The 24,334-nt window shown below is 42.1% G+C and overlaps 1 protein-coding gene across 1 annotated transcript in view; it reads left to right on the top strand.

The window, feature by feature from the left end:
* LOC122815014 (extracellular calcium-sensing receptor-like) overlaps positions 1-24,334 on the top strand; it is a 249,541-nt gene that overhangs the window by 84,740 nt on the left and 140,467 nt on the right. Inside the window, exon 4 of the mRNA XM_044087265.1 lies at positions 20,436-20,559. Within this exon, the coding sequence (XP_043943200.1) occupies positions 20,436-20,559 (124 nt within the window). The remainder of the gene's footprint in view (positions 1-20,435; positions 20,560-24,334) is intronic.

Genomic DNA, 24,334 nt, shown 5'->3' with positions numbered 1-24,334 from the left:
AGGTGACTGACATCAGCAGGACTGCTAAAGTTGGACAATGGGAAGTGTACTGGGTGTGAATTGGCTCAAAATCTGTAATTTGCAAACACACACACACACACACACACACACACACACACACACACACACACACACACACACACACACACACACACACACACACACACACACACGTTTACATTCCCAGGACTGAGATTAGAACCCCTACCTAAGGTAGGCATTTGTAATACAGTGTTATGCAGTTATCACATGCAGCACAGAGCTTATAGGGATGAGGGCTGCCCACAGGTACTTCTAAGGTGATTGTCATCAGCAAGACTGCTAACGTAGAACAATGGGAAGTGTACTGGGAGTGAATGGGCTCAAAATCTGTAACCTACAAACACGCATGTTTACATTTGCCAGGACTGAGATTAGAACCCCTACCTAGCTAGTTATTTGTACTATAGTGTTATACAGTTATCACATGCACCACAGAGCTTATAGGGTGAGGGTTTCCCAAAGTATTTCTATAGTGACTGACATCAGCAACACTGCTAAGGTAGGGCAATGGGAAGTGTACTGGTTGTTAATGGGCTCAAAACCTTTAATGTACAAACACACATACACACTTCCAAATTTGCCAGGACTGACATTAGAACCCCTACCTAAGGTAGGTATTTGTACTACAGTGTCACACAATTATCACATGTGCCACAGAACTTATAGGGCTGAGAGATGCCCTAAGGTACTTCTAAGGTGACTGACATCAGCAGGACTGCTAAGGTAGGACAATGGGAAGTGTGCTGGGTGTGAATGGCCTCAAAATCTGTAACCTAGAAAACACACTTTTACATTTGCCAGGACTGAGATTAGAACCCATACCTAACTAGTTATTTATACTATAGTGTTATGCAGTTGTTGCATGCACCACAGAACTTTTTGGGCTGAGGACAGTCTAAAGGTACTTCTACGGTGAATGACATTGGCAGATCTTGTGAAGTAGGGCAATGGAAAGTATACTGGGTGGGAAAGGACTAAAACACTTATTCCTACACACACACACACACACACACACACACACACACACACACACACACACACACGCACACACACACACACACACACACACACACACACACACACACCACCACCACCACATTTGCATATGCCAGGACTGTGATTAGAACCCCTACCTATCTAGTTATATGCATTATAGTATTATGCAGTTTTCACATGCACTATAGAGCTTACAGGAGTAAAGCCAGTCCAAAGGTACTTCTAAGGTGAATGACATCAGTATACATTGTAAAGTAGGGCAATGGGAAGTGTACTGGGTGGTAAAGCATCATAATAGTGAGACCTACAGACACATACACACAAAAGTGGGTAATGTGATATTACAACCCCCACCTCAGTACCATCAGAGAATGAATCTCATCTTCATGATGGCACATGCCAGTGGTTACAAGTGGTATACGACTGTCTGCAGCAGGGCATCGCTCTCTGCCATTCAGTGTATACCTGTGTCTGACTCACTCTGTGTGTGTGTGTCTCCCTCTGTGTCTCACTCTATCACTGTCTGTCTCTCTCTTCCCCATGTCTATGTGTGTGTATGCTTGACATATTTTATATGTTGCATATATATATATATATATATATATATATATATATACGTGTGTGTGTGTGTGTGTGTGTGTGGGCATCATATGCAACAGATACATAAATATCACATATGGGCCACCTACAGCTGGCTGTGGGTAATCCTGTCTGATGGGTGTGTGTGTGTGTGTGTGTGTGTGTGTGTGTGTGTGTGTGTGTGTGTGTGTGTGTGTGTGTGTGTGTGTGTTGAGACAGTTAGGTGTACATAACTGTGTGTATGCAAAGACATCTGCACAATACAGATATATATAGTCTGTTGTGGTTTCAGATATGGCCCTTATTTCTCTACATGTGGGAGCATGCCCAGTATGACCTTCTATAGTAAGTGTGGGAATTCAATCCAGGAATAGTTGTAACTCCAGTCTGGGGTGTTGTGTTCTACAGCCATACCTTGCAACCTGTTTGTGCAGGATATCTGGAGAAAGGCTGCCAATATGGGGAAACAATGGCCCAGACATAGGGGGATGCTGTCACTATTGCTCTTATTAATGTATGAGTTGCTTGAGTTACAGGGTTTGTTTTAGCAGACATTTTCTGACTTATGTAATGTTTGTCACTGTAATGTATTGTGTCATTACCTACTGACAAATATCATTGGATCATCACAGTTATTTACCAGAGAAATTCAAGATGGATGATGCACAGACAATATTATGAGTCGAAGGCTAGACATTCTTGCATAATCCAGACAGTTGGGAGGTGTGACTATAGCCGATTGACTGCTGAAGCTGTGTAAAAGGTCCAGTACCTTGGTGATATACTGGCTGGGGATCTCCTGGTTGTGCGGTATTCTTACCTGAAAAGTCATATCCTGGTGTGGCCATACTTCTCAACTGTACAGATTCTCACAGATTATCCAGATTCATGCCTCATATATCTGGTCAGTTTCCCTTAACATTGTGGTTTTTCTAGCGAACTTGTTGCAAACCACTCAGGGTTGCAGTCAGGAATAATGACCAAACATTAGAGTTTCAGACTTCACACCCTTCATGACTTCCATGCTACTAGGACCTAAACCTTGTCGTCACAATGAACAAAACATGCTGGAGGGATAGGTTCCTGACCCAGACAATCCCCATACTCTGGAATAGACAGCCCATACATGTCAAGCAGAGCGTCTACTTGTCCCTCTTCAAAAGGAATGTTGATGACTGAATGGGAGATAGGAAATTTACCCTGGGGATCACATCAGTCACCCTGCTGGACAGGGTTCCAGGGAAGTAAATATTGTTATGCCTAGGCTTGTATAGGCCCTAGGGCCAATAGCCTAGTACCAACCTATGAACCCATGAATCTATGAACTACACACCCCCCTCTGCTATTCTGTCACCTTTCTAACATTATGAAAGCATTATTTCAAAAGTGTCCTTATATTTGGGCCTTTATCCCACCATTATGTGTGGCTTTGTCCAGATTTCTTGCTCTATGAGTTTGAGAGGTATGCTACTAGCATTTAGCAGCATGGCCTTTCATTTACATTTTGTTGACTGTGTTATGTTGGTAGTATGGACCCCATGACATTCCCTACAACAGCACTATGGGTGAGGCATGGGCCTTTTCCAGAGGCCTGTAGGCCATGTGAGACTGATACAGGCCATCTGTAGCAAGGCAGTGCATTCAGTCACTCATATGTTCCCAGACTGCCAGGCAGTGGATCCCCATGGGGTGACAATGTTAAGTGAGTCAGGTGTTACTGACAATCACTTTCTGTTTGTATTGATCCATCACTCTGGGTGACAGCAGGATGCTGCTTACGGTTAGGGGCATACCTACATGGGACACATATTCAACACGCTGCATCATGTCTGTCTTTCTATAGTCTGTGAGATACTTCTGACATCATTCACACCACCATGGACCAGGCTAGTGTGATACCTGTACCTGTTGTGGGGTGACTTGAGTGCATGTGTGATATGGCAGATTATCGCACCTGCCAAACAAGTAATCATGACTTTCTCATTATCCTGCCTGGTGTGTGGCACATCTGTGTGTCTCACAGTGGAGTCTCCTATGAGTAATATGTTGTGTGTATAGTAAGGCCTTAGTGTTTGCAGGACCCTGATGTGTGGAGTATGTGTGGTCAGTGGTGTTTAGGTTTGGGAAGTTCTAACGTGTTTTTGCCTCTGATGTGTCCTTTACTTGGGGTTTGATTTGTTGTGGACCTCCACTTACGTGGGTGTATGTTGTGCATTTGCAGGTGATGCATACTGACTCCATACACTGCATGGCACCTATGTTACTGCAAAATATGCTCTGGCGTGCACGTTTTTCATTGATCTGGCCAGTGGTTCCCTTCCCCCTTCTGTGTGTCTCTTTATCCTTCTGTAGTCCAATCACAAGTTTTGCCCACAGTAGCTATGCATTTGTAATTCATGTGTGAGCATGGCAAATGCCATAACATCACACACAAGGTTATGGACTACACACCTCTGAGCACACCTATTTGGCAGGTTTTCCATCACTGCACCACTACATCTGCTGGGGTCCTCAGTTTGTGTTACTAAGGTATTATGTGGCTACATGTTGGCCTAGCTGCCACTGTCACTGACATCTGGACAGGCCCACATATGACAGACGAATGAAGGCCCACACATGGGGACAGGGTGTTGATACTGTTCTGTCATACATAGACAGTTGGGGGAACAGTTTGCTACTTGCTTGCTTTCTGTTATGGGTGTGACATCTGCTTCTTCACTGTCTGCCATTGATGTTTTGGCATGACCTTTTCTTGTTCTGCAAATACTTTGCAGGCAAATGTAATGTTAGGACAAGCAGAACAGATATGCAAGGCATACTTGTGCTCCATCTGTGACAACCTACCATTCCAGGGGTATGGCTGCTGGCAAGTGACATGTTGTCAATGCTGACACAGTAAATTGATAGCCTTTTATGACCTGCCAGTACACTGACCTTCAGGCACCGGTTGTGGTACTAGGCACCATACCTCTGTACATATGAGAGCCAGACATCTGGACCAAGCCATAAGTAATTGGGTGGCAAAGGCCTAAATATAGGTACCATTTTAACTATTGGCCTTACAAACCTAGAAGGTGATACTTTAACAGATTTTGCATTAGCATGCATTTTCTATAGGATGTGAGGTCTGAGACACTACAATCCGTCATTATTTTCTGACTTTGGATTTTCATGGTTTGCCAATGATTTGCCACACAACCACTATTTCATGATAGAGACACCACAAATATGATGCAAACCTCTGTAAATTCTGCAAAAGATCTGTACAGTTGGGAGGTATGGTAGGCACTGTGTAGGTTACTCTAACCTGTGTACTGTTCATATGTGTGGCCCCCTGTCCATGACCTGTCCAGCTTACAGACAGTAATGGATATTGACATCTGGACAATATGTACAATTCCCACCGTATGTGTGGCTGACAAGTGAAATAGTTGGCACTGCGATTCTTGGAACATAGCCCTGTCTACCACAATACTGTACCTAGGCCACTAAGACACAACAGCCGGGAGTAAGTGCTGGTCACATCCTGACAGTATTTCCCATGCATATACATAGATCATTGAGCCCTCCATATTGTGGACATGCAACAAGTTATCATGTTAATTAGGACAGCCCTGGCAATGTGTGCTCTGGTGCTATTACCCTACAAACCAACATGTTACTACATTTCTATAAGAATATGGGTGTGAGGGGCACGCCTGTCAATGGTACACATTTGCACATATTGTGCTGATAATGGCTTTACATTTTGGTTCCATTTAGCATAGTATTGTGTCCAGTATTGGAGAATAGAGGCATATCACTAGATGCCTCAGGTTAGATTGTAATGGCATACAATTGAGTTTCAGACTTCTTACTCTTCAGAGCATTACTGCAACTGGAAGGCCTGCTGTATTATCACTGTGTAAGGCTGTAGGGGGTATTCTATCTTTGTCACCATCTGTGGGCCTTTGCCAGACATTCCTTTATGGTTTTCTATGGCTGACTTGCTGGGTGAGTCTGAGGGGTGAGTATGGGATCCCAACATTGACATCCATGCATGTGACCTATGACCACCCTTAGTTGGCCCTCCTGCATATACTGCAGTGGTATTTGTCACCTTGGATAATACTGCATAGTGTGGGGAAACCATTATTGGCAGACATTTCCTGGTGTCGCACATAGCTGTCAGTTGTCTGCCCTTACCCCAGTAGGCCACCCTATTCCCTTGCATGCATGCAGCAATACCATAGATATGCTACCAGAACATACTATCTCCATTAATTTATTGTTTAGAAGATTGACTTACCTTGTGCCTGTGGCAGATGTGGGAATGGTGGGTGAGGGCTGACTCTGTCAGATGCACACAGTACATTGCCTATACAGGGTAAGCTACAAGTAGTGTGATTTGTGTGGCATCCATTTTACTGTGTGTGTGAGTCAGAGGGAGGTGTCAGTCCCTGGGTCCCTACAGTGTCAGTGTGTGTGCTATGAGTTACCTCTTTGCCAAGGCCTGGGCATACTGGGCATGCCTCTGTCTGCCTACAGGAGCAGGATCAGGTGCTTCTTCCTCCAAGTCCCTTTGTGCCTGTGGGGACCTTGTCAATACTGGGGGGAGGCTGTGTGGTCCTTTCCTGTGCTGTTCCTGCTGCAGATGTTTCCACAGGATCATATTGTGTAGCATAGCACACACTATGAACATGTGTGCACATGTGGCTGGATAGTACTGCAAGGCTTCACAAGATATGTGACAGCAGTGGAACCATGACTTGAGCATCCCAAACACATGCTCTATAATGATCCTAGTTTGTGAATGTGCCTCATTATGGCTTTCTTAAGTGGGTGTGTGTGCTCATTTCTGATGGGTGTCATCATCCACAGCTTCAGTGCATACCCAGCATCCCCCACCAGATGGCCATACAGGATATCCCCACTGGCAAATGTCTGGTACAGCTGTAACGAATGCCAGATGTGGGGGTCGTGATAGCTTCAAGGGCTGACAGTACACACATTTATGATAATGCACTGGGCATTGCACATGATCTGGCAGTTGATGGAGAGGAAGCCCTTGTGGTTTATGTAGACCCTACCCTGTTCACCGGGTGGTGCTTTGATGTTGATGTGTGTGCTGTCTATCACACCCAGTTCCTCCAGGTATTCTGCTACATGGGGAAAGGGATGCATATTGCTGGTCCTCTCCTCACGGGTGTTTCCTCACCGGCATGTGGTAGCATGGCATCCAGGAACTGGTGGAGTACCCTGGATGCAGATGCCTGTGAGACTCCCATCATGTCCCCAATAGATCTTTGGAAAGTACCTGTAGCTAGTAATCTTAAGGCTACACATACCTTGGTATCCACTGGGATGGGTTCCCCTCTGTTGACTCTGGGTCGACACAGCTCGATGATTTGCTGAAGTATGTCCCTGTCCACCCTGTAGTGCTGTACTATCTCCAGATCATGTAGCCCCTGGTAGGTCTGAACACTCTTCTCCTCCTCCTCAGTCTGGGGCAGTTATCAGCATTATCCTCCTCACTGCCCTCAGCCTCTAGCACATACTGATAAATAAAAGCAACAGCAGTCCCTAACAGTTTTTGGTTAAAATTCCCCTGCATGTGTACACTAATGGTGCAAGGTTTGTGGGAAAACCAGACTGAAAGGTGTTTGCACAGTTTATACTGTTGTGCTGCAGATGCTGCCTATATGATTGGCTGGCTATGATACATCCCACCTGATTACTATTTTATTAGTACTTGATTGCTTTTATTCTGCTATTTGCCTTTTTTTTTTCTTTTTTCCCTTCCCATTTCTGCCCCTTTTAAGCCCTGAGGCACGCTGTACAAACCCAGTGCCCAAATGTAAACATTCCTGCTATTTCTGGGTTTTTTGTTTTGTTTTAGACCCAGTACATGCAGTGCAAACTATTTAGCTAAAGTAAACACTTTGAAGCAGAAATGGCCCTCCCCTGGACATGAATATGCTCTTTATTTCATGGAATAAGTCAATACAGCCTCAGACATAGCCCCTTGCTTAGCTGTACTTAGCTAAGCACAACTGGGATCCATGAAGCTCCAATGTGCTTACACTGAGCATGACACACTCCCTTTTCATGTCAGCTGCTTCTCCTGCTTACACCACTCCCTTATAGCTCCTACATGGTTAGGTGCAGTTTGGCACTTGTCTCCTTTTTGTGATTCAGTAAATTTCCCTCATTAGCATACCCCACTGCCTTAGTCCCTAGTTAAAGCACATCACCAGAGCCTTTCCCCTTAGCAACCACTGTTCCCTGCTATTGTTTTGATTCTGCATGCCATAGACTATAATGGTAAAATGCAGATTTTACTTAAAATTGCTTTTTCTCATTTTTTTTTTTTGGCACGATCCTATTTGCGCGCAGCTGCCCTGTGCTTAAATGGCCAAGACTGGCCAAAAAAATCTTTTATTTTTATAATTTTGCAACACTTTTCCATGCCAATGGCCATATATTTGGCCATTGGCATACCTAAAGATTATAATACATGCTTTACTTTGAGCTGCCATGCTTCCATTTTGATTTTTGCAGAAATGTATTTGGCTAGTACCAGAATACATTTCTGCAAGCTACACTATTCTGCCACAGCTGCCTGCCTGCTTACTGGATTACTAATTTACCTCATTTGCATGGTGTTCACCAGCAAATGAGATCAATAGCATAACCCAGTCATGTCCGTGGAAGAATAGTGTCAGCAGGCTTGTGCACGTCCCCAGACTAGTTTACTGGATTGCTCTTTGGCAATATTCGGTGCAGGAGCTGTTACACTATTTCTGCACAGAATAAAAGCTTTATTGAATCCTGGGGTACATTTTAAGTAGCAGAGCCTAGCAACAGCCATGTAGCATGCATCCCTTTATCACAGAGTATTGGTGGCTTACTTGCATCCCAGCTGCATAATATGTCACGCATGCATTTCACTGAAATATAGTGATTCAAAGACATATGTGGAATCTAGCTTCATTTGTGTACTTGTTACTCAAACTGCTGTTTAACTGTCGCCATTTTAAATGCCAAACCACATGTTGAAAAAAGAGTAACAGCAGCAGCACTGCCAATAGCTTGTATCAGCACAGAAGCAGAGTTGTGAAAAGGCACAGCCCTGAGAACTGCAGTGTTTTCCAGTACTGTGATAAATCATATATAACTTTCATAACTTTCATATGAGCCCTTGTCTTGGGACAAAGTATATTATTAATCCATAATTTTGTCTTCATGCATGATGCACCTACTTATAGCCCATGCATGAGATATGTAGCTAAATATTAACGCTGTAATTGAGGGAACACAGCCCACTGTTGGAAATGCACATCCCTATAATATGCTAAATATCCTAAACATACCTGTTGTGAGTCTATGATTCATTGACAACTGTCATGCCCCCCGACGCCATCATAATACCACAGTAACCCACTGTCACATGTTACCATATTGGTATCCCACCCTTTACTTGTATATCCATGGAGGTCTTTGTCTGACAGCCACACCAGCTGTACACATGCACTTGTCTGTTCTTACCTGTAGTCTGGAGAATCAACGGAGTAACCTACTGTCCATAGCCTAATATATTAGTGGCATCTCCTCTGTTACTATCCCTGTTCACATATGTACTACTGTGTATACCTATAGCAACCATTGTTAGTACTTAGTAACCCACTGTGCTTGTCAGTCATTAGCTTATAGCTCTGTGTCTTGTTCCCATAGGTGTCCAGCAAAGGGAGTGGACAGGAGAGGCTGTATAACTTGGGAATGGCATCTTACTACAGGAACTCAGATCCCAAGGGCATTGGCTGTTAGGGATGGGTTGTATTCACAGCCCTCTATGTGAACACATCTGGGGGACACTGATCCCTGACATCAGTACTGTTGGGGAGTAGGACTGAACAATACAGCAATGTCAAGGATGTGTCACCAACATCATTAGGTAGGCTTGTAAGAAGCAGAAAGGAAATCCACTGAAGGGGCTGTCTGCCCCACTGCAGTACTAACTGATGAGGACAAGTTCCTAGTATTCTTGCATAGAGATGATGAAGGCACAGGTGTCATATCTGGAGGAGTGGACACACGTTCTGGCAGTAACCAACCCTCATCTTTCAGAGGGAGATGCACCAGGTTAGTAAACATATTGCATGTTTATACAGCAGCTGGGCACTGTAAGCTGGCAGGCCATAAACACCACTGCATATGTTTCCCATAGCTACATCAGGTTTGTGGGCACAGGAATGGCAACAGAGGTAGTTGTCTTTTATATATCTGCACATACCACTCAACTGTCCAGAATTCTACAGAATTTATAGACTTTTACTTCATACTTTTAATCTGTTTTCTGATAAATATTGTAAATTTCTGGCAAATCATTGAAGATTGAAGACACTAAATTATGACATACATTTCAGCATAAAATGCAATGCTAAGGCAAAACCTGTTATTCTAACAACTTTATAAGTTTATAAGAGCAATACTTAAAATCTGTCCCAACTTTTGAGACTTTCTCCTCCCTCTAATTTTGACTCTGTCCAAAATTCTTGTCTCAGAGGTTAACAGGTGCTGTGTATAACTACATAGTACTTACCTCTGTTTAATTGCATAACATAGGACATCATGTATAGAAGAAGTAAACATATTCACACATTTCTGTCTTGTATTGTATATTAACAGGTTGGACCACTGCTATGATGACACCTGCCCAGCTTGGTGAGGAAAACAAGCTATCATCATCACCTATATGGGGTTTGATGATTATGATGATGCTGAGACACAGATTTAGTCACATTCAGATGACACAAGGAACTGTTTGTCTTAATCATCTGTGGTCCTCCACTCATTGCTCAGTTTAATGATATGGCCTTCACCACATCTGAGACACAGGCTATACATCCAGAGTGTCTGCTATCTCCATTGGGGTTATATCCCATGACTAAGACCACCATCAGTGCTCTACCTGTGGCTTATGCAGCAGAGGACTGCAGTGCCTCCATTGTGGACATATCCACTCTATTGCAGCCTAATAGATGATTCCGGTCTCATCACATTTTACATCTGAGCAGTGCTTAGCTCAGTCAAAAGATATTCAGAAATATCATTTAGGTACAATCTGCTGCTAACAGTACTAGTGTAGAAATTATTTTTATGGTGTGCAACTTCTTTAGGGATATTTTCCCTCACTGACTATACCATGGTGAGTCAATGGAGTCCAAGAATTATGCCATTATGGGTCTCTTGACCACTCTTGTGGCAGAATTGCTGCTGCAGGTGCTTCACTCCTGTGTAGAAGGGAGCATGTTCAACCAAAGTGCCCTGTTCAGCTGTACTGTCCATGGATGGGTGTGAGCATGTTCATGGGGTAGTCACACTAGGAGTCCATTGCAGGGATCACAGTTCACACCTACAAGTTTAGATTTATCTTACTCCTCCACTTCATGTCATGACAAGCAATTAATTCCAGCATCCAGAGACAGGACACCATGCCAGCAGCACCCATAGATGTCTCCCATTCTTACATCAGCATGACATCCCTTTATATAAGGTCTGTACTGCCATCACAACAGGCCAGCATGTTGGCTGCAGATCTTAATACCCCCTACCAGTTACAGTGCCATAATATCACCACTTCTTTGTCATTGCAGGACATTTTATATGATGCACATTGCCATTTACACAAGAGTTTTGTCTATGCATCTCATGAAGAGTTAAGTGGGACAATCTGATCCTCCCAACAGAAGAAGGTGGTTTATGATTACCTGATTTGAAGGAATATTTAAAAGCTACACAGCTAAGGCTCATATACATGACACAAGCAGAAGGTTATATTTTAAAGTGGAAAGGGATAATGACGAAGCATTATGAGAAGTTCAGGAAGTAAAGGGAGTGGGATTTTGGATGCAGATCCTTAAGGGGAATAACAACCATACAAAATATTATATTCATAAAGTTGTAAAAAGTGTTCTAAGAACTAAGTCAACATGGGAATGGAGAAACAAAAAATTGCCAACAGGGATGACTGAAATTAGGGGTACAGAAAATAAGTAAGAGGGGATTGAAGTTTACTGGAAAAAACTGCAAAAGGTAGCAAGGTGCTGGAAGTAAATAACTAGAGACAAAAAAGTGATACACACTTTAGAGTTGTGTACTGGTAATTGTTGTTTGACTAATTTTATATAATTGCTGGCTGACTTCAGAGTTGTGCACTGTTATTTTTGCTTCACTGTATAGTTTTTCAGATTTCTGCTGAAGGTGTTGGTTTTCCCATACCCACCCTCTCTATGTTGTTGTTTACATTTGGAGGCTTTTGCAGTTGCCAGCCCCCACTGTAGATTTGATCTGGGACACTCCCCCCAGTCCCATCTCTTTACCTCATTCTACCTAATAGACTCCTTCTGCATTTGGTTTTAGTCATTTTTAATTTCATTGCATTTTTAAACTGTTTGGTCTAACATTGCTACATGAACTCAAGTGTGCTAGCTTGCACTGCATTTGAATTGTTTTTACTGCAGTTTTAGCTACTTTTCTGTATATATATATATATATAATATATATATATATATATATATATATATATATATATATATATATATATATATACACACACACACACACACACACACACACACACACACACACACACATATATATATATATATATATATATATATATATATATATATATATATATATATATATATATATATATATACCTTTCCTGTAACTAGTGTAGTCCAGATTCAGATATGCATATGATATGTATCCAGGATTGTATGTAAGCTTCTGAGCCCCCCAAGCTTTCTGTGTTGGAGGGAAGTTTGGGCAGTTTTTCCATCTCTCTCAACTTTCTGATTTAAAAGCTCGCATTTGCACTTGTTTCCCCCTTTCCTGTAACTAGTTTAGTCCAGATACAGATTCTTAGTTTTAGCACTTGAATTTACTTATTCATGATTAGCACTTGTTTAGAACTTGTAAGCACTAAATAACCTACTAATTACTACAGCACTGAACCTTCCTCATTACCTAGAGGAAAACAGTTTTGGTACTTACTTTCCTCACTTGCTTAGAGAAAAACAGCTCTTGTACTCACTTTCCTCACTTATCTAGAGGAAAATAGTTTTTATTCAGGCATGTCCAAGGGTCAGCTCCCAGTGTTCTCTACTGTCTATCTGATGAATCTGGGCATCTTGGGACAATGTGGAAATTGCCTCATGTACACAGACAACCCTCTCCTCCTACCACTCAACACTACAACCTGTGAGAGATGCACTTATCTAGCCAAACTGGAGGTAAAGCTCTCCAATCAAGACTGAACTTGACAATCAAGAGGAGAAGGTAAACATTTGCATCACACCACACTCATCACATAGTCTCACTAAATCTACACCACCAAAATCCACACATAGAAACACAAAAACATTTGCGGAGGCTCTCAATAATAATCTGCTCAAGCAACAGAGATCTCCAAAGCAGAAATGCAAGCAAACTCCAGCCCCCCAACACAACCCAAATGACACATAGTCCGCAGATTCAGTGTGCCACTCATCCACAGCCAATAAGGCAAAACAATGTACCCAACACACTAGTCATAGGTGACTCTATAGTCAGGCACACTGATGTCCCACTCACCAGGCTAAACAAGGAGAAGGTTACTGTCAGCTGCCTGTCAGGTGCCAGGATCTGCCACATAACCCACACACTCAGGTCACTCCACAACAAATACAAATATGACTCTGGCATTGTCCATGTTAGTGTGAACGACCTGAGACATACCTCCTTGGACTACAAGAAAAGAGACATGGAAGAGCTCTCTGATCTTGTAGCCCAGGCAGGTATGACCCTAGCCCTGAGTAGCATTCTGCCATCACCCAGAATGATGCTGCAGTACAAGGACAAAATGATTGACTTCAACAATTGGCTAAGCTTCTGGTGCCATTCTAAAGGGATCCAGTATCTGTCTGCCTGGGATGACATGGTAGAAAGACCATGATGCTTTGCCAGAGATGGCCTGCACCTGTCATCCCTGGGATTCCAGATACTGGCTAAGGTTCTTGCCGCCCCTATAGTGCCTTTTTTAGGCAAGGGTCAAATGACAAATTCACCACAGTAACAGGAACAGGCAAGCAAAAACTATTCAATGCTAGAAGTCTAAATCTCAAAATGCACTCTCTCGAGGCACTCCTTAAAATGGAGAACATCGATATCTGTGCAGTGACTGAGACCTGGTTCAAGGCTCCAGGGAGCACCGCTGCACTACCAGGCTATAACTCATACCACACTTTTCAGCCATGTAACCTGGACCTGAACACCAAAGGCGGAGGTGTGTCCATATTCATTAAGGATATCCACACCTCCAGGCTAGTTGCTCATCATAATGCAGCCGAGGTTATCCAAGTGCAACTAACTCTGGGCAAAACTGCAATCCAAATTGTAGCTTGCTACAGATCACCCACCATGCCCCAGGATTCACACTCCTCTTTTCTTGATCTACTCAAAAATATTAGGGTTCAACCAAACACCCTAATAATGGGTGATTTCAACTACCCCACCATTAACTGGGAAAACTACTCATGTACCAACTCCTTCACTCAACTCTTTTTGGAATTCATAAACTCCAATGCCCTGGATCAACTTATCCACACCCCCACCAGGGGAAACAATATCCTAGATCTAGTCATTACCAACATGAGTGACTGGTGTTCCACACCTGAAGTCAATACCTCATTGGTCAGATCCAACCATAATCTAATTACCCTAGAGATCCACATCCTGCTCCCACCCCCCATTAATGAAACCATGGTAAAAAATTTCTCCAAAGCCAACTTCATGCTTCTTAAGACAGAAATGGTGAACTTCATGACACCCATGCAGATGGACAATACAGTTACGACTACTGACGCCTACACAATTTCACTTTATAAACACTTACATGAGTGCATGGATCATGCTATCCCAAACAAAACCAAGACGCTATCCTCCAAAAAAAGGAAGCCAATCTGGTGGTCCCCTGCCATAAACAAACTGTACAACAGAAGGAAGAAACTGTTGCAAAAGAGAGTAAAATCCCATGAGTGGAGGAGCTCCCTGGTCAGCCTCAGTAAGAATCTGCAATCCCTGATAAAATCCTCCAAAGCTAGTTACGAAAACAAAATCACCACTACTTCTAAAGACAACCACAAAGCATTCTATAGCTATTTCAAGAATCTCAGTGGCAACACTCAGATCTGCTCTGAGTTACAGCACAATGGCACTAAATATACAGACCCAATTGATATTGTCAACATCCTGGCAGATAGGATCAGTGCTAACTTTACCCCCCTCTCACCCCCTAAAGAGCCCATCTCTATACTGGAAGAATGCAAAGTTCCTGTAATCATGGCTGCAGAAGTAAAAAACACACTCTCCAAAGCCAAGAACACAGCATCCATGGGACCAGACAACATCCCAGGCTGCATTCTACACAAACTACAGAACGAACTGGCACCCCACCTAAGTACCAAGTTCCATCATAGCCTCACCTCAGGCTTTGTGCCTGCTGAATGGCGCATGGCAATGGTTATCCCACTCCACAAGGGGGGAGTCACCACGGACCCTGGGAATTACTGCCTCATTAGCCTGACGAGCCTGGTCTGCAAGACCATGGAACATATCATCATGGAACTTATAAACAAAGACATTGGTAATCTCCAAACTCTGGACCCCACCCAGTTTGAGTTTGCAAAAAGGCAGGTCATGTGTTCTAAACCTGATAGACTTCTTTGAAGCAGTCACCAAAGCCGTAGACAAGGGTAAGGTGGCTCACACAGCCTATTTAGATCTTGCCAAGGCTTTCGACACCATCCCCCACTCTGGAATTATAGATAAACTCACTAAACTAGGTATAAATCCCTATGTCACAAGATGGGTTGCCAACTGGCTCACTGACAGAACCCACACATTGAAAGTAGCAGACTCCAAATCTGACTTCAGACCAGTGACGAGTGGAGTACCACAGGGTTCAGTCCTGGTTCTTCTCCTGTTTGGTATCTACTTCTCTGAAGTGCAGGCTAACACAGAAGGTCTTTGGCTAACAAAGTTCGCAGATGACTGCAAACTAGGAGCCATAATTGAAACTCCTAATGATGTGGGCATCCTACAAAAGGGCCTCACTGAGACAGATGCCTGGTGTCAAAGCCATGGCCTCAAGCTCAATGCCAAAAAGTGCATTGTCACCCCCTTTGGTAAAAACTCTGTACCCATGAACTACAACATAGGCGGTAGTATACTTAACACTGAAAGTGTGATAAGAGACCTTGGGACACAGGTGGACAGTAGTCTCTCCTTTGATAATCACATCGCCACAGTAGTCAAGAAATCCTTCTACATGGCACACCTCATCACAAAAGGTTTCTCATCCAGAAAAAAAGAGGCCATTGTTCCGCTCTACTCATCACTCATTAGACCCATTATAGAGTACAACGCCCCTTTTTCATATGTACCTCACAAGACATCTACAACAACTGGAAAGGCCATAGAAATACCTCATAAAGAGGATTACTGGCCTCAGTCAGATGCCCTATGCAGACCATCTCAAAAAACTCCAGCTTTACTCTGTCACATATTGCCTACTCAGAGGTGATCTCTGCCTAACATACAAAGCTATGTCAAACCCAGAGCTGTTGGACATGCTCCACTTAAAGAAATCCCAATCCCTCCAAGCTACATGCTCTAGGGACCTAAACCTTGTCATCACAATAAACAGAACATGCCGGAAGGATCGATTCCTTTCCAAACACTTCCCATACTCTGGAATAAACTACCTATCTATATCAAACAAAGCTCCTCATTAGCACTCTTCAAGAAAAATCTTGATGATTGGATGGGAAATAGGAAATTCACCCCGGGGATCACCTCTGTGGCTCTGCTCGATAGTGGCACATGAAAATAATTTTCTTGGGTGGCAAAAGCCAGGGCACCTTTTTCGCTGGGCTTGTATAGGCCCCAGGGCCGATAGCCTAGTACCTACCTATGAACCTATGAACCTATAATAGAGTAAGATGAGGCCAAGAAAAAGTTGGATTGCAGGTTAGTGATTGCCTTCCATACCAGGGATTGATATCAGGATAAAGGCAAAGAGAAAGCGATAACAGTATTCTAAATGAAAGATCTGTTCAGGTAGAAGTTTTAGTCAAATCTAGAACTGAAGCTGCTATTAAAATAGGGATAATATGAAGAGTATATAAAATATTGCATAATATCTATAAGAATCAATCATAGGAATTTAGAAGAGATTGGGAAGAAGGACTGGAAAAACAGTTTACAAGGAAACAATGGCAGGACATATGTATGGCTCACAATTATGCAACAAAGTCCAAAAGGGTTAGTATTTTTGCTTGGAAGTATTAGGATAGCTGTTTTTATACCCCAACCAGACTTAGGAGGAATTTTCCAAACATAGACAGCAAATTTTGGAGGTGTGCTGGGGAAGAAAGAGATAACATGAAACATGTTTGTTGGAACTGTAGTTATTTGTCATATTTTAAAATTTTCCTACAGAGTACTCTATTAGAAATATTGGGGGAGCAAATAACTGTTACTAAGGAAATTATTCTTTTGAGTTGGGACACAAGAGCTGAATTGCCTAGGCATGGTATGACCTTATTAACTTTAATTCAGTTACCTGCCAAAAAAGAAATACTAGAAAATGGACATCAAAGTCTAAACATACTGTCTTTGAAGTAACTAATCTTGCAATACAGGTAAAAGAAACAGAATAGGGATCCTTAGAAAAGGGAAGAAGGTAGATTGCATGAAAATAAATGGAAATTGTGGGAACAAAACATGCAGAATAATGTTGAGAAGGAGGAGTTAGGTTTAAGGAAAGGCAGGAAATAAGCAATTCTTGTATTATTTTGTCTGATAGTTTTTTCTTCTACTCTTATGCATTTTTCTTACTCTTCATTTTGCTTTTTCTCTTCATTTCTCCTGTCTCCCATATCTACTACACTATTACCTCTAACATATATTTATTTCTCACTTTGCCCCCCAGTTATTACCTCTAACATATATTTCTCACTCTGCCCCTAATTATTACCTCTAACATATATTTATTTCTCACTCTGCCCCTAGTTATTACCTCTAACATATATTTATTTCTCACTCTGCCCCTAGTTATTACCTGTAACATATATGTATTTCTCACTCTGCCCCCAGTTATTACCTCTAACATATATTTATTTCTCACTCTGCCCCTAGTTATTACATCTAACATATATTTATTTCTCACTCTGCCCCTACTTATTACCTCTAACATATATTTATTTCTCACTCTGCCCCCAGTTATTACCTCTAACATATATTTATTTCTCACTCTGCCCCTAGTTATTACCTCTAACATATATGTATTTCTCACTCTGCCCCCTTAGTTATTACCTCTAACATATAGGTATTTCTCACTCTGCCCCCCTAGTTATTACCTCTAACATATATTTGTTTCTCACTCTGCCCTCCTTTTTTCTCCTCCTCTTTATCCACAGATTGAAGGTTTCACTATGACATTTACTTTATGAGTAATAAACTCTTACTCTTATAATTTGCCAATATGTTTCAATACTGTATGATATTGTATATATCTTGTTCTAATTATGGTGTATACACATTATTCTACATGTCATATGAGCATTAATATTTGTATTCATCTATGCATTTACAGTATATTGTAATATGAGGCCACTTTTCACCAATGGATATGTATGGCTATGACAAACTGTATCAACGGCTTTAGCTTTAGATTCTCTGTATGGTTGGTTGCTCTGCAGGCTTCCTAGTAATTATATTATGTAAAAGTCACATGTACTACAAACATCTTGCAAATGGTGACGAGGCATATTACATAGCCTCCAAAATTTAACCAAGCAATGAATCCATCTATTTATTTATTTATTCATTCATAGACATTTGGTTAACAAGAAAGTCCGACTGGGTAGAGACCCATTTTCAGCAGAGATCGGGGTGAGAAAAGTTCCAAACTCCATTCCTTCAGCAAGTTGAATACACCCTTAATGAATTTTTTGGTTGGCCAGTTGGTGGTGTTATACTGCTCTTCAGTAATGTTGTGTGGGTTCCTCATGGGTTTCATTAACCAGGATTCCAGTCTGTATCCTGCATCACCTGAAACACAGTAGGAAGACATAGGTTGCATGAAAAGTGTATTCACTTCGCGGTCTGCTATATTTATATTTATTTTCCACAGTGCTTACACTTAGCAACTAGGCGACACTGGAATTTATCTACACAGGAAGCAGTAATATAGATGATTTGCATGCTATGTGTGAGGATCATGGGAACTACCAGAGTGCTGTGCAGGCAAATTAGTTAATATCTCCTGGGCATTGCATACTACCTAGCAGTTGATAGCATGTTAGCCCTATTTCTTGTCATACTATTATCCACAGACATTAGGTGGGGTCTTTATTCCTAGATGTGCACAATGTACAGTACATAGTACTTCAGGGAAACAGGCAATGTTTTGCAGGTCATGTGTGGAGGTGGTGGTGCTCTCCCACTACGTACTGAGGAAAGTATATGCTATTCTGAGGAAGTAGCATATCAGAAAACATACTGAGTATTCTGAAGGCTGACTGCTGTGATATAGACATGGTATTCCCCTTTCTGTCTCTGAATGGCTCATGAAGAAAGTATGGTAGAAATTACACTTACTTTAATGTCCACTGTTATGGGAAGCTGACACATTCCTATCGAACCTGTTTATGAGTGACACACATCAGCCATTCACAGTATAACATTTCTGTCCATATGAAAACAGTCTGTAAGCTGCTGCTAAGTTAGCTGATGGTATGTAGTCTGTTACTGTTAGTGTTTTCATTCATGTCACCTGCTTCTGCTTCATTCAACCAGTTGTGAATGGAAGTGATGGAAATGGCATTTATTATCAGTAAATGCTGGTTCATTAATGCTCCTGCTTTTCCAGGCATCTTTGCTTGCTGCAAATCCAAAGGTTTCTGCGTGATGTTTGTTCTTATAGTGACATGCAATTTGCTCTGCACCTAATGAGCCTTACAACTACGAACTGTAGCCTGTCTCAGAGGTCCACATTTGCATCTCATCATGCATTCACAACTGCACGACTATATTTTCATGTTATTATAGGATCATTTACATATAACATTCTCTATGCTGTTTTCTGTGCTGCTTCACAGTTCTACCTGCTGCTGTGAGTCTCGACTTGCCTGCATGTAATGACTTTACATTCAGCTGCACACTGTAGACTGATTATGAATCTTGACTAGAATGTTTATGTCAGTGTTTAACTAATAACTATTTGTCATATTCATTACAACAGATTTTATTTTAATTCAAACTACTTTTCCTAGAGATAGCAACATAATAATGAGCACCTCCAAATCTATTCTGTTTATACTGCTGTAAATATATAGCATTGCATAGTTTAAATTTATGTTTTTGTTTTCCTGTTTTGTTTTATTTTTATTATTCAACTATACACTTTCCATATGCAGGTCTTACATATATTTTTATGGCTGTACCCTCTCTAAACATTATTATGTACAATATTTAAATAGATGTGCCCACTACATATACACATGTTGTGTGTATTTGAAAATGTGTTCTACAGTTTTATATACCTATGCTGTATATGTTTACATTTATACTGGGTGCAATATTTATGTAGATGTGCCTGCTTCATGTATACCCTGTAGTGTGTATTTGAACATATGTGCTGCAGTTTTATAAAGCTGCATTATATATATTTACATTTATATCTTCATGTTTTTACATGCACTCTTTTCTTTGCATTTTATATCATCTAGATCCCAAAGTCTATATGCAGTGAGAGTTGCCATCCAGGATATAGAAAAGCTAATCTCCCTGGCCAGCCCAGATGCTGTTACACCTGTGTTTTATGCCCTGAAGGAGAAATTACTAACCAAAGTGGTGAGTTACTATTTTAGTTGTAAGTTTAGTTTATTGGGTTGTTTCATCTGAGATGACTGGATTGGCACAGTAGGCTTTTTTCAAGGGAGGCCTAGGTTCCTTTTCATGGTCATGTGAGCTGTTGTCAATCATGCAGTAATAATCTTGGGGTAGATGGAATTATTGCATACCATTATGACATAACTCATGTTTCCATTACCTTACTCACTAAGCAATGATCTCATCTGATAAATATGAATATGTCTAATTAAGGATATAACTATGCATTCAGTTGCTACAGGCTTGTCACTCCCTCTCTCTTTCTTTCTTGCATTCTCTCTCATCCCCTTTCCTCTTCCACTCTTTCTTCAGAATAAATAGTAGCATGTGTAAAGAGCAACACAAAAGACCAGATCTCATATTTCGAGAACATTATGTGAAAGGTTCGTCTGTATTGTGCTAGGGCTTCCTGAGGGATGGAAGAAGCTGCCAAGAGGCAAATCTATTGTGAACCCTAAACCACTCTATAAATAGACAGAATCTCCCTTCTACCTGGATCAGAAGGTATACTTGATATGACCCATAACCCACTCAGATTGCTAGCACCACCATCCTATTCCATCCTGGAACAACTATGAATAGGTATGTTAATTGCAAAACCAAGCACAAAGAGTTACAGTATGTTCTGGAAAGGCTAGGCACATGTAAAACTGTCTGGAATGATTAGATAACATCCAGGTGGTTATGAGTTTTCAGCAAATATGTGTTGCAATTGTATAACTTTAGCATATTAGGCATAGCATCATTAGAAAGAGATGCCTGGGAATTTCCTTAATCAACAAAGTGAGGCAATATTACAGAATGGAGTATGACCTCAGTCCTCACACTTGTGTTTTGGATAAAATGAGTATCTTTTTCCATTGGTTAAATTATTTATGTATTTATGTGCATATTTCCAGTAGGGTGGATAATGGAAATTCTCAATATTATAGACATTCCCCGGGATGGTGCTGCGGTAGCATTGTCACCTCACAGTACGATGTTGTCCTGTTCGATTCTCAGCTAAAGCGTCTTCTATGTGGAGACATGCGTGAATGGGCATACCTTCGTTGAAGGTTGTGCGTCAGAGCTGACAACTCGGTACGTAAAAATCTACTGCCAATCATTAGCGGACCGGAGTTCCAGTGTGGTGACCCCTAACTGGGAAAAGCCAAAAGATACAATATAGACATTCCCCGAGATTCAATAAAGCTTACACGGAATGATTCTCCATGTCAGAATAGTATAGCAGCTATTGCACAGAATATGGCTGCCGAGTGATCCAGTAAACAAGGCTGGGGGCATGCACAAGCCTCCCAGCACTAGTCTAACATGGACACCACTGAATAATGCTAATGACCTCATTTGCTGGTGAAAACCATGCAAATTAAGTGAATTAGTGATTCAGTAAGCAGACAGGCATCCATGTCAGAGCAGTGTCCTCTGCAGAAATGTATTTGGTTACTAACCGTGTAAATTTCTGCAAAAATCAAAATGGGGGCATGACAGCTCAAAGTAAAGCATGTATTATGAACATTTGGCATGAAAATGGCCAAAGATATGGCCATTGGCATGCAAAACTATTTAAAAATTATAAAAATTAAAGTTTTTTTTTGGCTAATTTTGGCCATTTAAGTGGAGCACAGTAGCGCACAAATGAGATAGTGCAGAAAAAATATGTAAAAAGGCAATTTTATGTGAAATATGAATTTTGCCATTATAGTGGGTAGCATGCAGAACCAAAACAATAACAGGTAACAATGGTAGCTAATGAGATAGGCTCTGGTGTAGTGATGTAACAAAAGACTAAGGCAGTGGGGTATGCAAATGAGCTAAATTTACTGAACAGCAAAATGGGAGACTGTGTCCACCTGCACCTAACCATGTAGGAGCTATAATGCTGTGGTGTAAGCAGGAGAAGCAGCTAACATGTAAAGGTGGTGTGCCATGCTTGGTGTAAGCAGATTGGAGCTCTGCGGCTTCTATTTGCATCCAGCTAAGCACAGCTAAGCAAAGGGGTGTGTCTGAGGCTGCTTAGCTAGGTCAAGAAATGCTAAGCATGTTTGCATACATGGAAGGGACATTTCTGCTCAGTACTGTTTACTTTAACTACACGGATTTGTGCAGCATACTGCGGGACTTAAACACAAAGGAAATAAAAAAAAAAAAACAAGAACTAGCAGAAGTATTTAAATTTAAGCAGATGGTTTGCACGGCATGCCACGGGGCTTAGAAGGGGTGGAAATGGGAAGAAAAAAAATGGGAAGTAGCAGAATAAAGGCACTCAAGTACAAATAATATAGCTGGCAGGTGGAATGTATCATAGCCAGGCAATCACACAGGCAGCATCTGCAGCACACCAGTATAAACAATGCAAACATCTTTCAGTCTGTTTTTTCCCATAAACTCTGCACCATTGGTGTACACACTCGGGGGAATTTTAACTGACAAAATGTTAGGGGCAGCTGTTGCCTTGATACATCAGTATGTGCTAGAGACTGAGGGTGGTGAGGAGGATAATGCTGACAACTGTCCCAGACTGAGGAAGACTAGAAGAGTGTTCAGACCCAGGGTATGCTACCAGGGGCTACATGATCTGGAGATACTGGCGAACTACAAGGTGGACAGGGCTTACTCCAGCAACTCAATGAGCTGTGCCGGCCTCACCTCAGACCCAGAGCCAACAGACGGGAACCCATCTCAGTTGAAGCCAAGGTATGGGTAGCCTTAAGAATACTAGCTATAGGTACTTTCCAAAGACCTACTGGGAACATCATGGGGGTCTCATAGGCATCTGCATCCAGGGTACTCCAGCAGTTCCTGGATGTCATGCAAACACATGCTGGTGAGCATATATATTTCCCCAGCACCCATGAGGTGAGGAGCAGCAATATGCTTCTCTTCTGCCATGTAGTAGACTACCTAGAGGTACTGGGTGTCATAGACTGCACTCACATCCACATCAAGGCACCACCCGGTGAAGAGGGTAGAGTCTATGTCAACTGCAAGAGCTATCACTCCATCAACTGTCAGGTCATGTGCAATGCCCAGGGCATTATCATGAATGTGTGTGCTGGTAGCCCTGGTAGTTATCACGACTCCCACATCTGGTATGCCTCGCAGCTGTACCAGGCATTTGCCAGGGGGGGCATCCTGTGTGGCCATCTGGTGGAGGATGCTGGCTATGCACTGGAGTTGTGGATGATGACACCTATTAGAAATGCACACACACACACACACACACACACACACACACACACACACACACACACACACACACACACACACACACACACACACACACTGAAGAACACCATAATGAGTCACACGCACAGGAACATTATAGAGCATGTGTTTGGGATGCTCAAGTCATGGTTCCGCTGTCTTGACATATCTGGTGGAGCTCTGCAGTACTGTCCAGCCAAATGTGCACACATGTTCATAGTATGTGTCATGCAGCATAATATGATCCTGCGGAAACAGCTGTGGCAGGAACATCACAGGGAAGGGCCACACAGCCCCCCACCATTGCCAAGGGCTCCACAGGCAGGGGACTCAGAGGAGGAAACCCCTAAGCCTGCTCCTGTAGGCAGATGGAGGAGTGCCCGGTATGCCCAGGTCTTGGCTAAGAGGCAACGCATAGCACAACCACTGACACTTTAGGGACCCAGGGACTGACACCTCTCTCTGACTCACACACACAGTAAAATGGATGCCACACACATCACACTACCTGTATCTTACCATGTATATATAG

The sequence above is a fragment of the Protopterus annectens genome, chromosome 11.part0 (genome assembly GCF_019279795.1).
Source record: "Protopterus annectens isolate FY-2018-M chromosome 11.part0, PAN1.0, whole genome shotgun sequence".
NCBI lineage: Eukaryota > Metazoa > Chordata > Ceratodontiformes > Protopteridae > Protopterus > Protopterus annectens.
The sequence above is the reverse complement of the archived record's forward strand: the minus strand, read 5'-3'. Positions and strand labels throughout refer to the sequence as shown.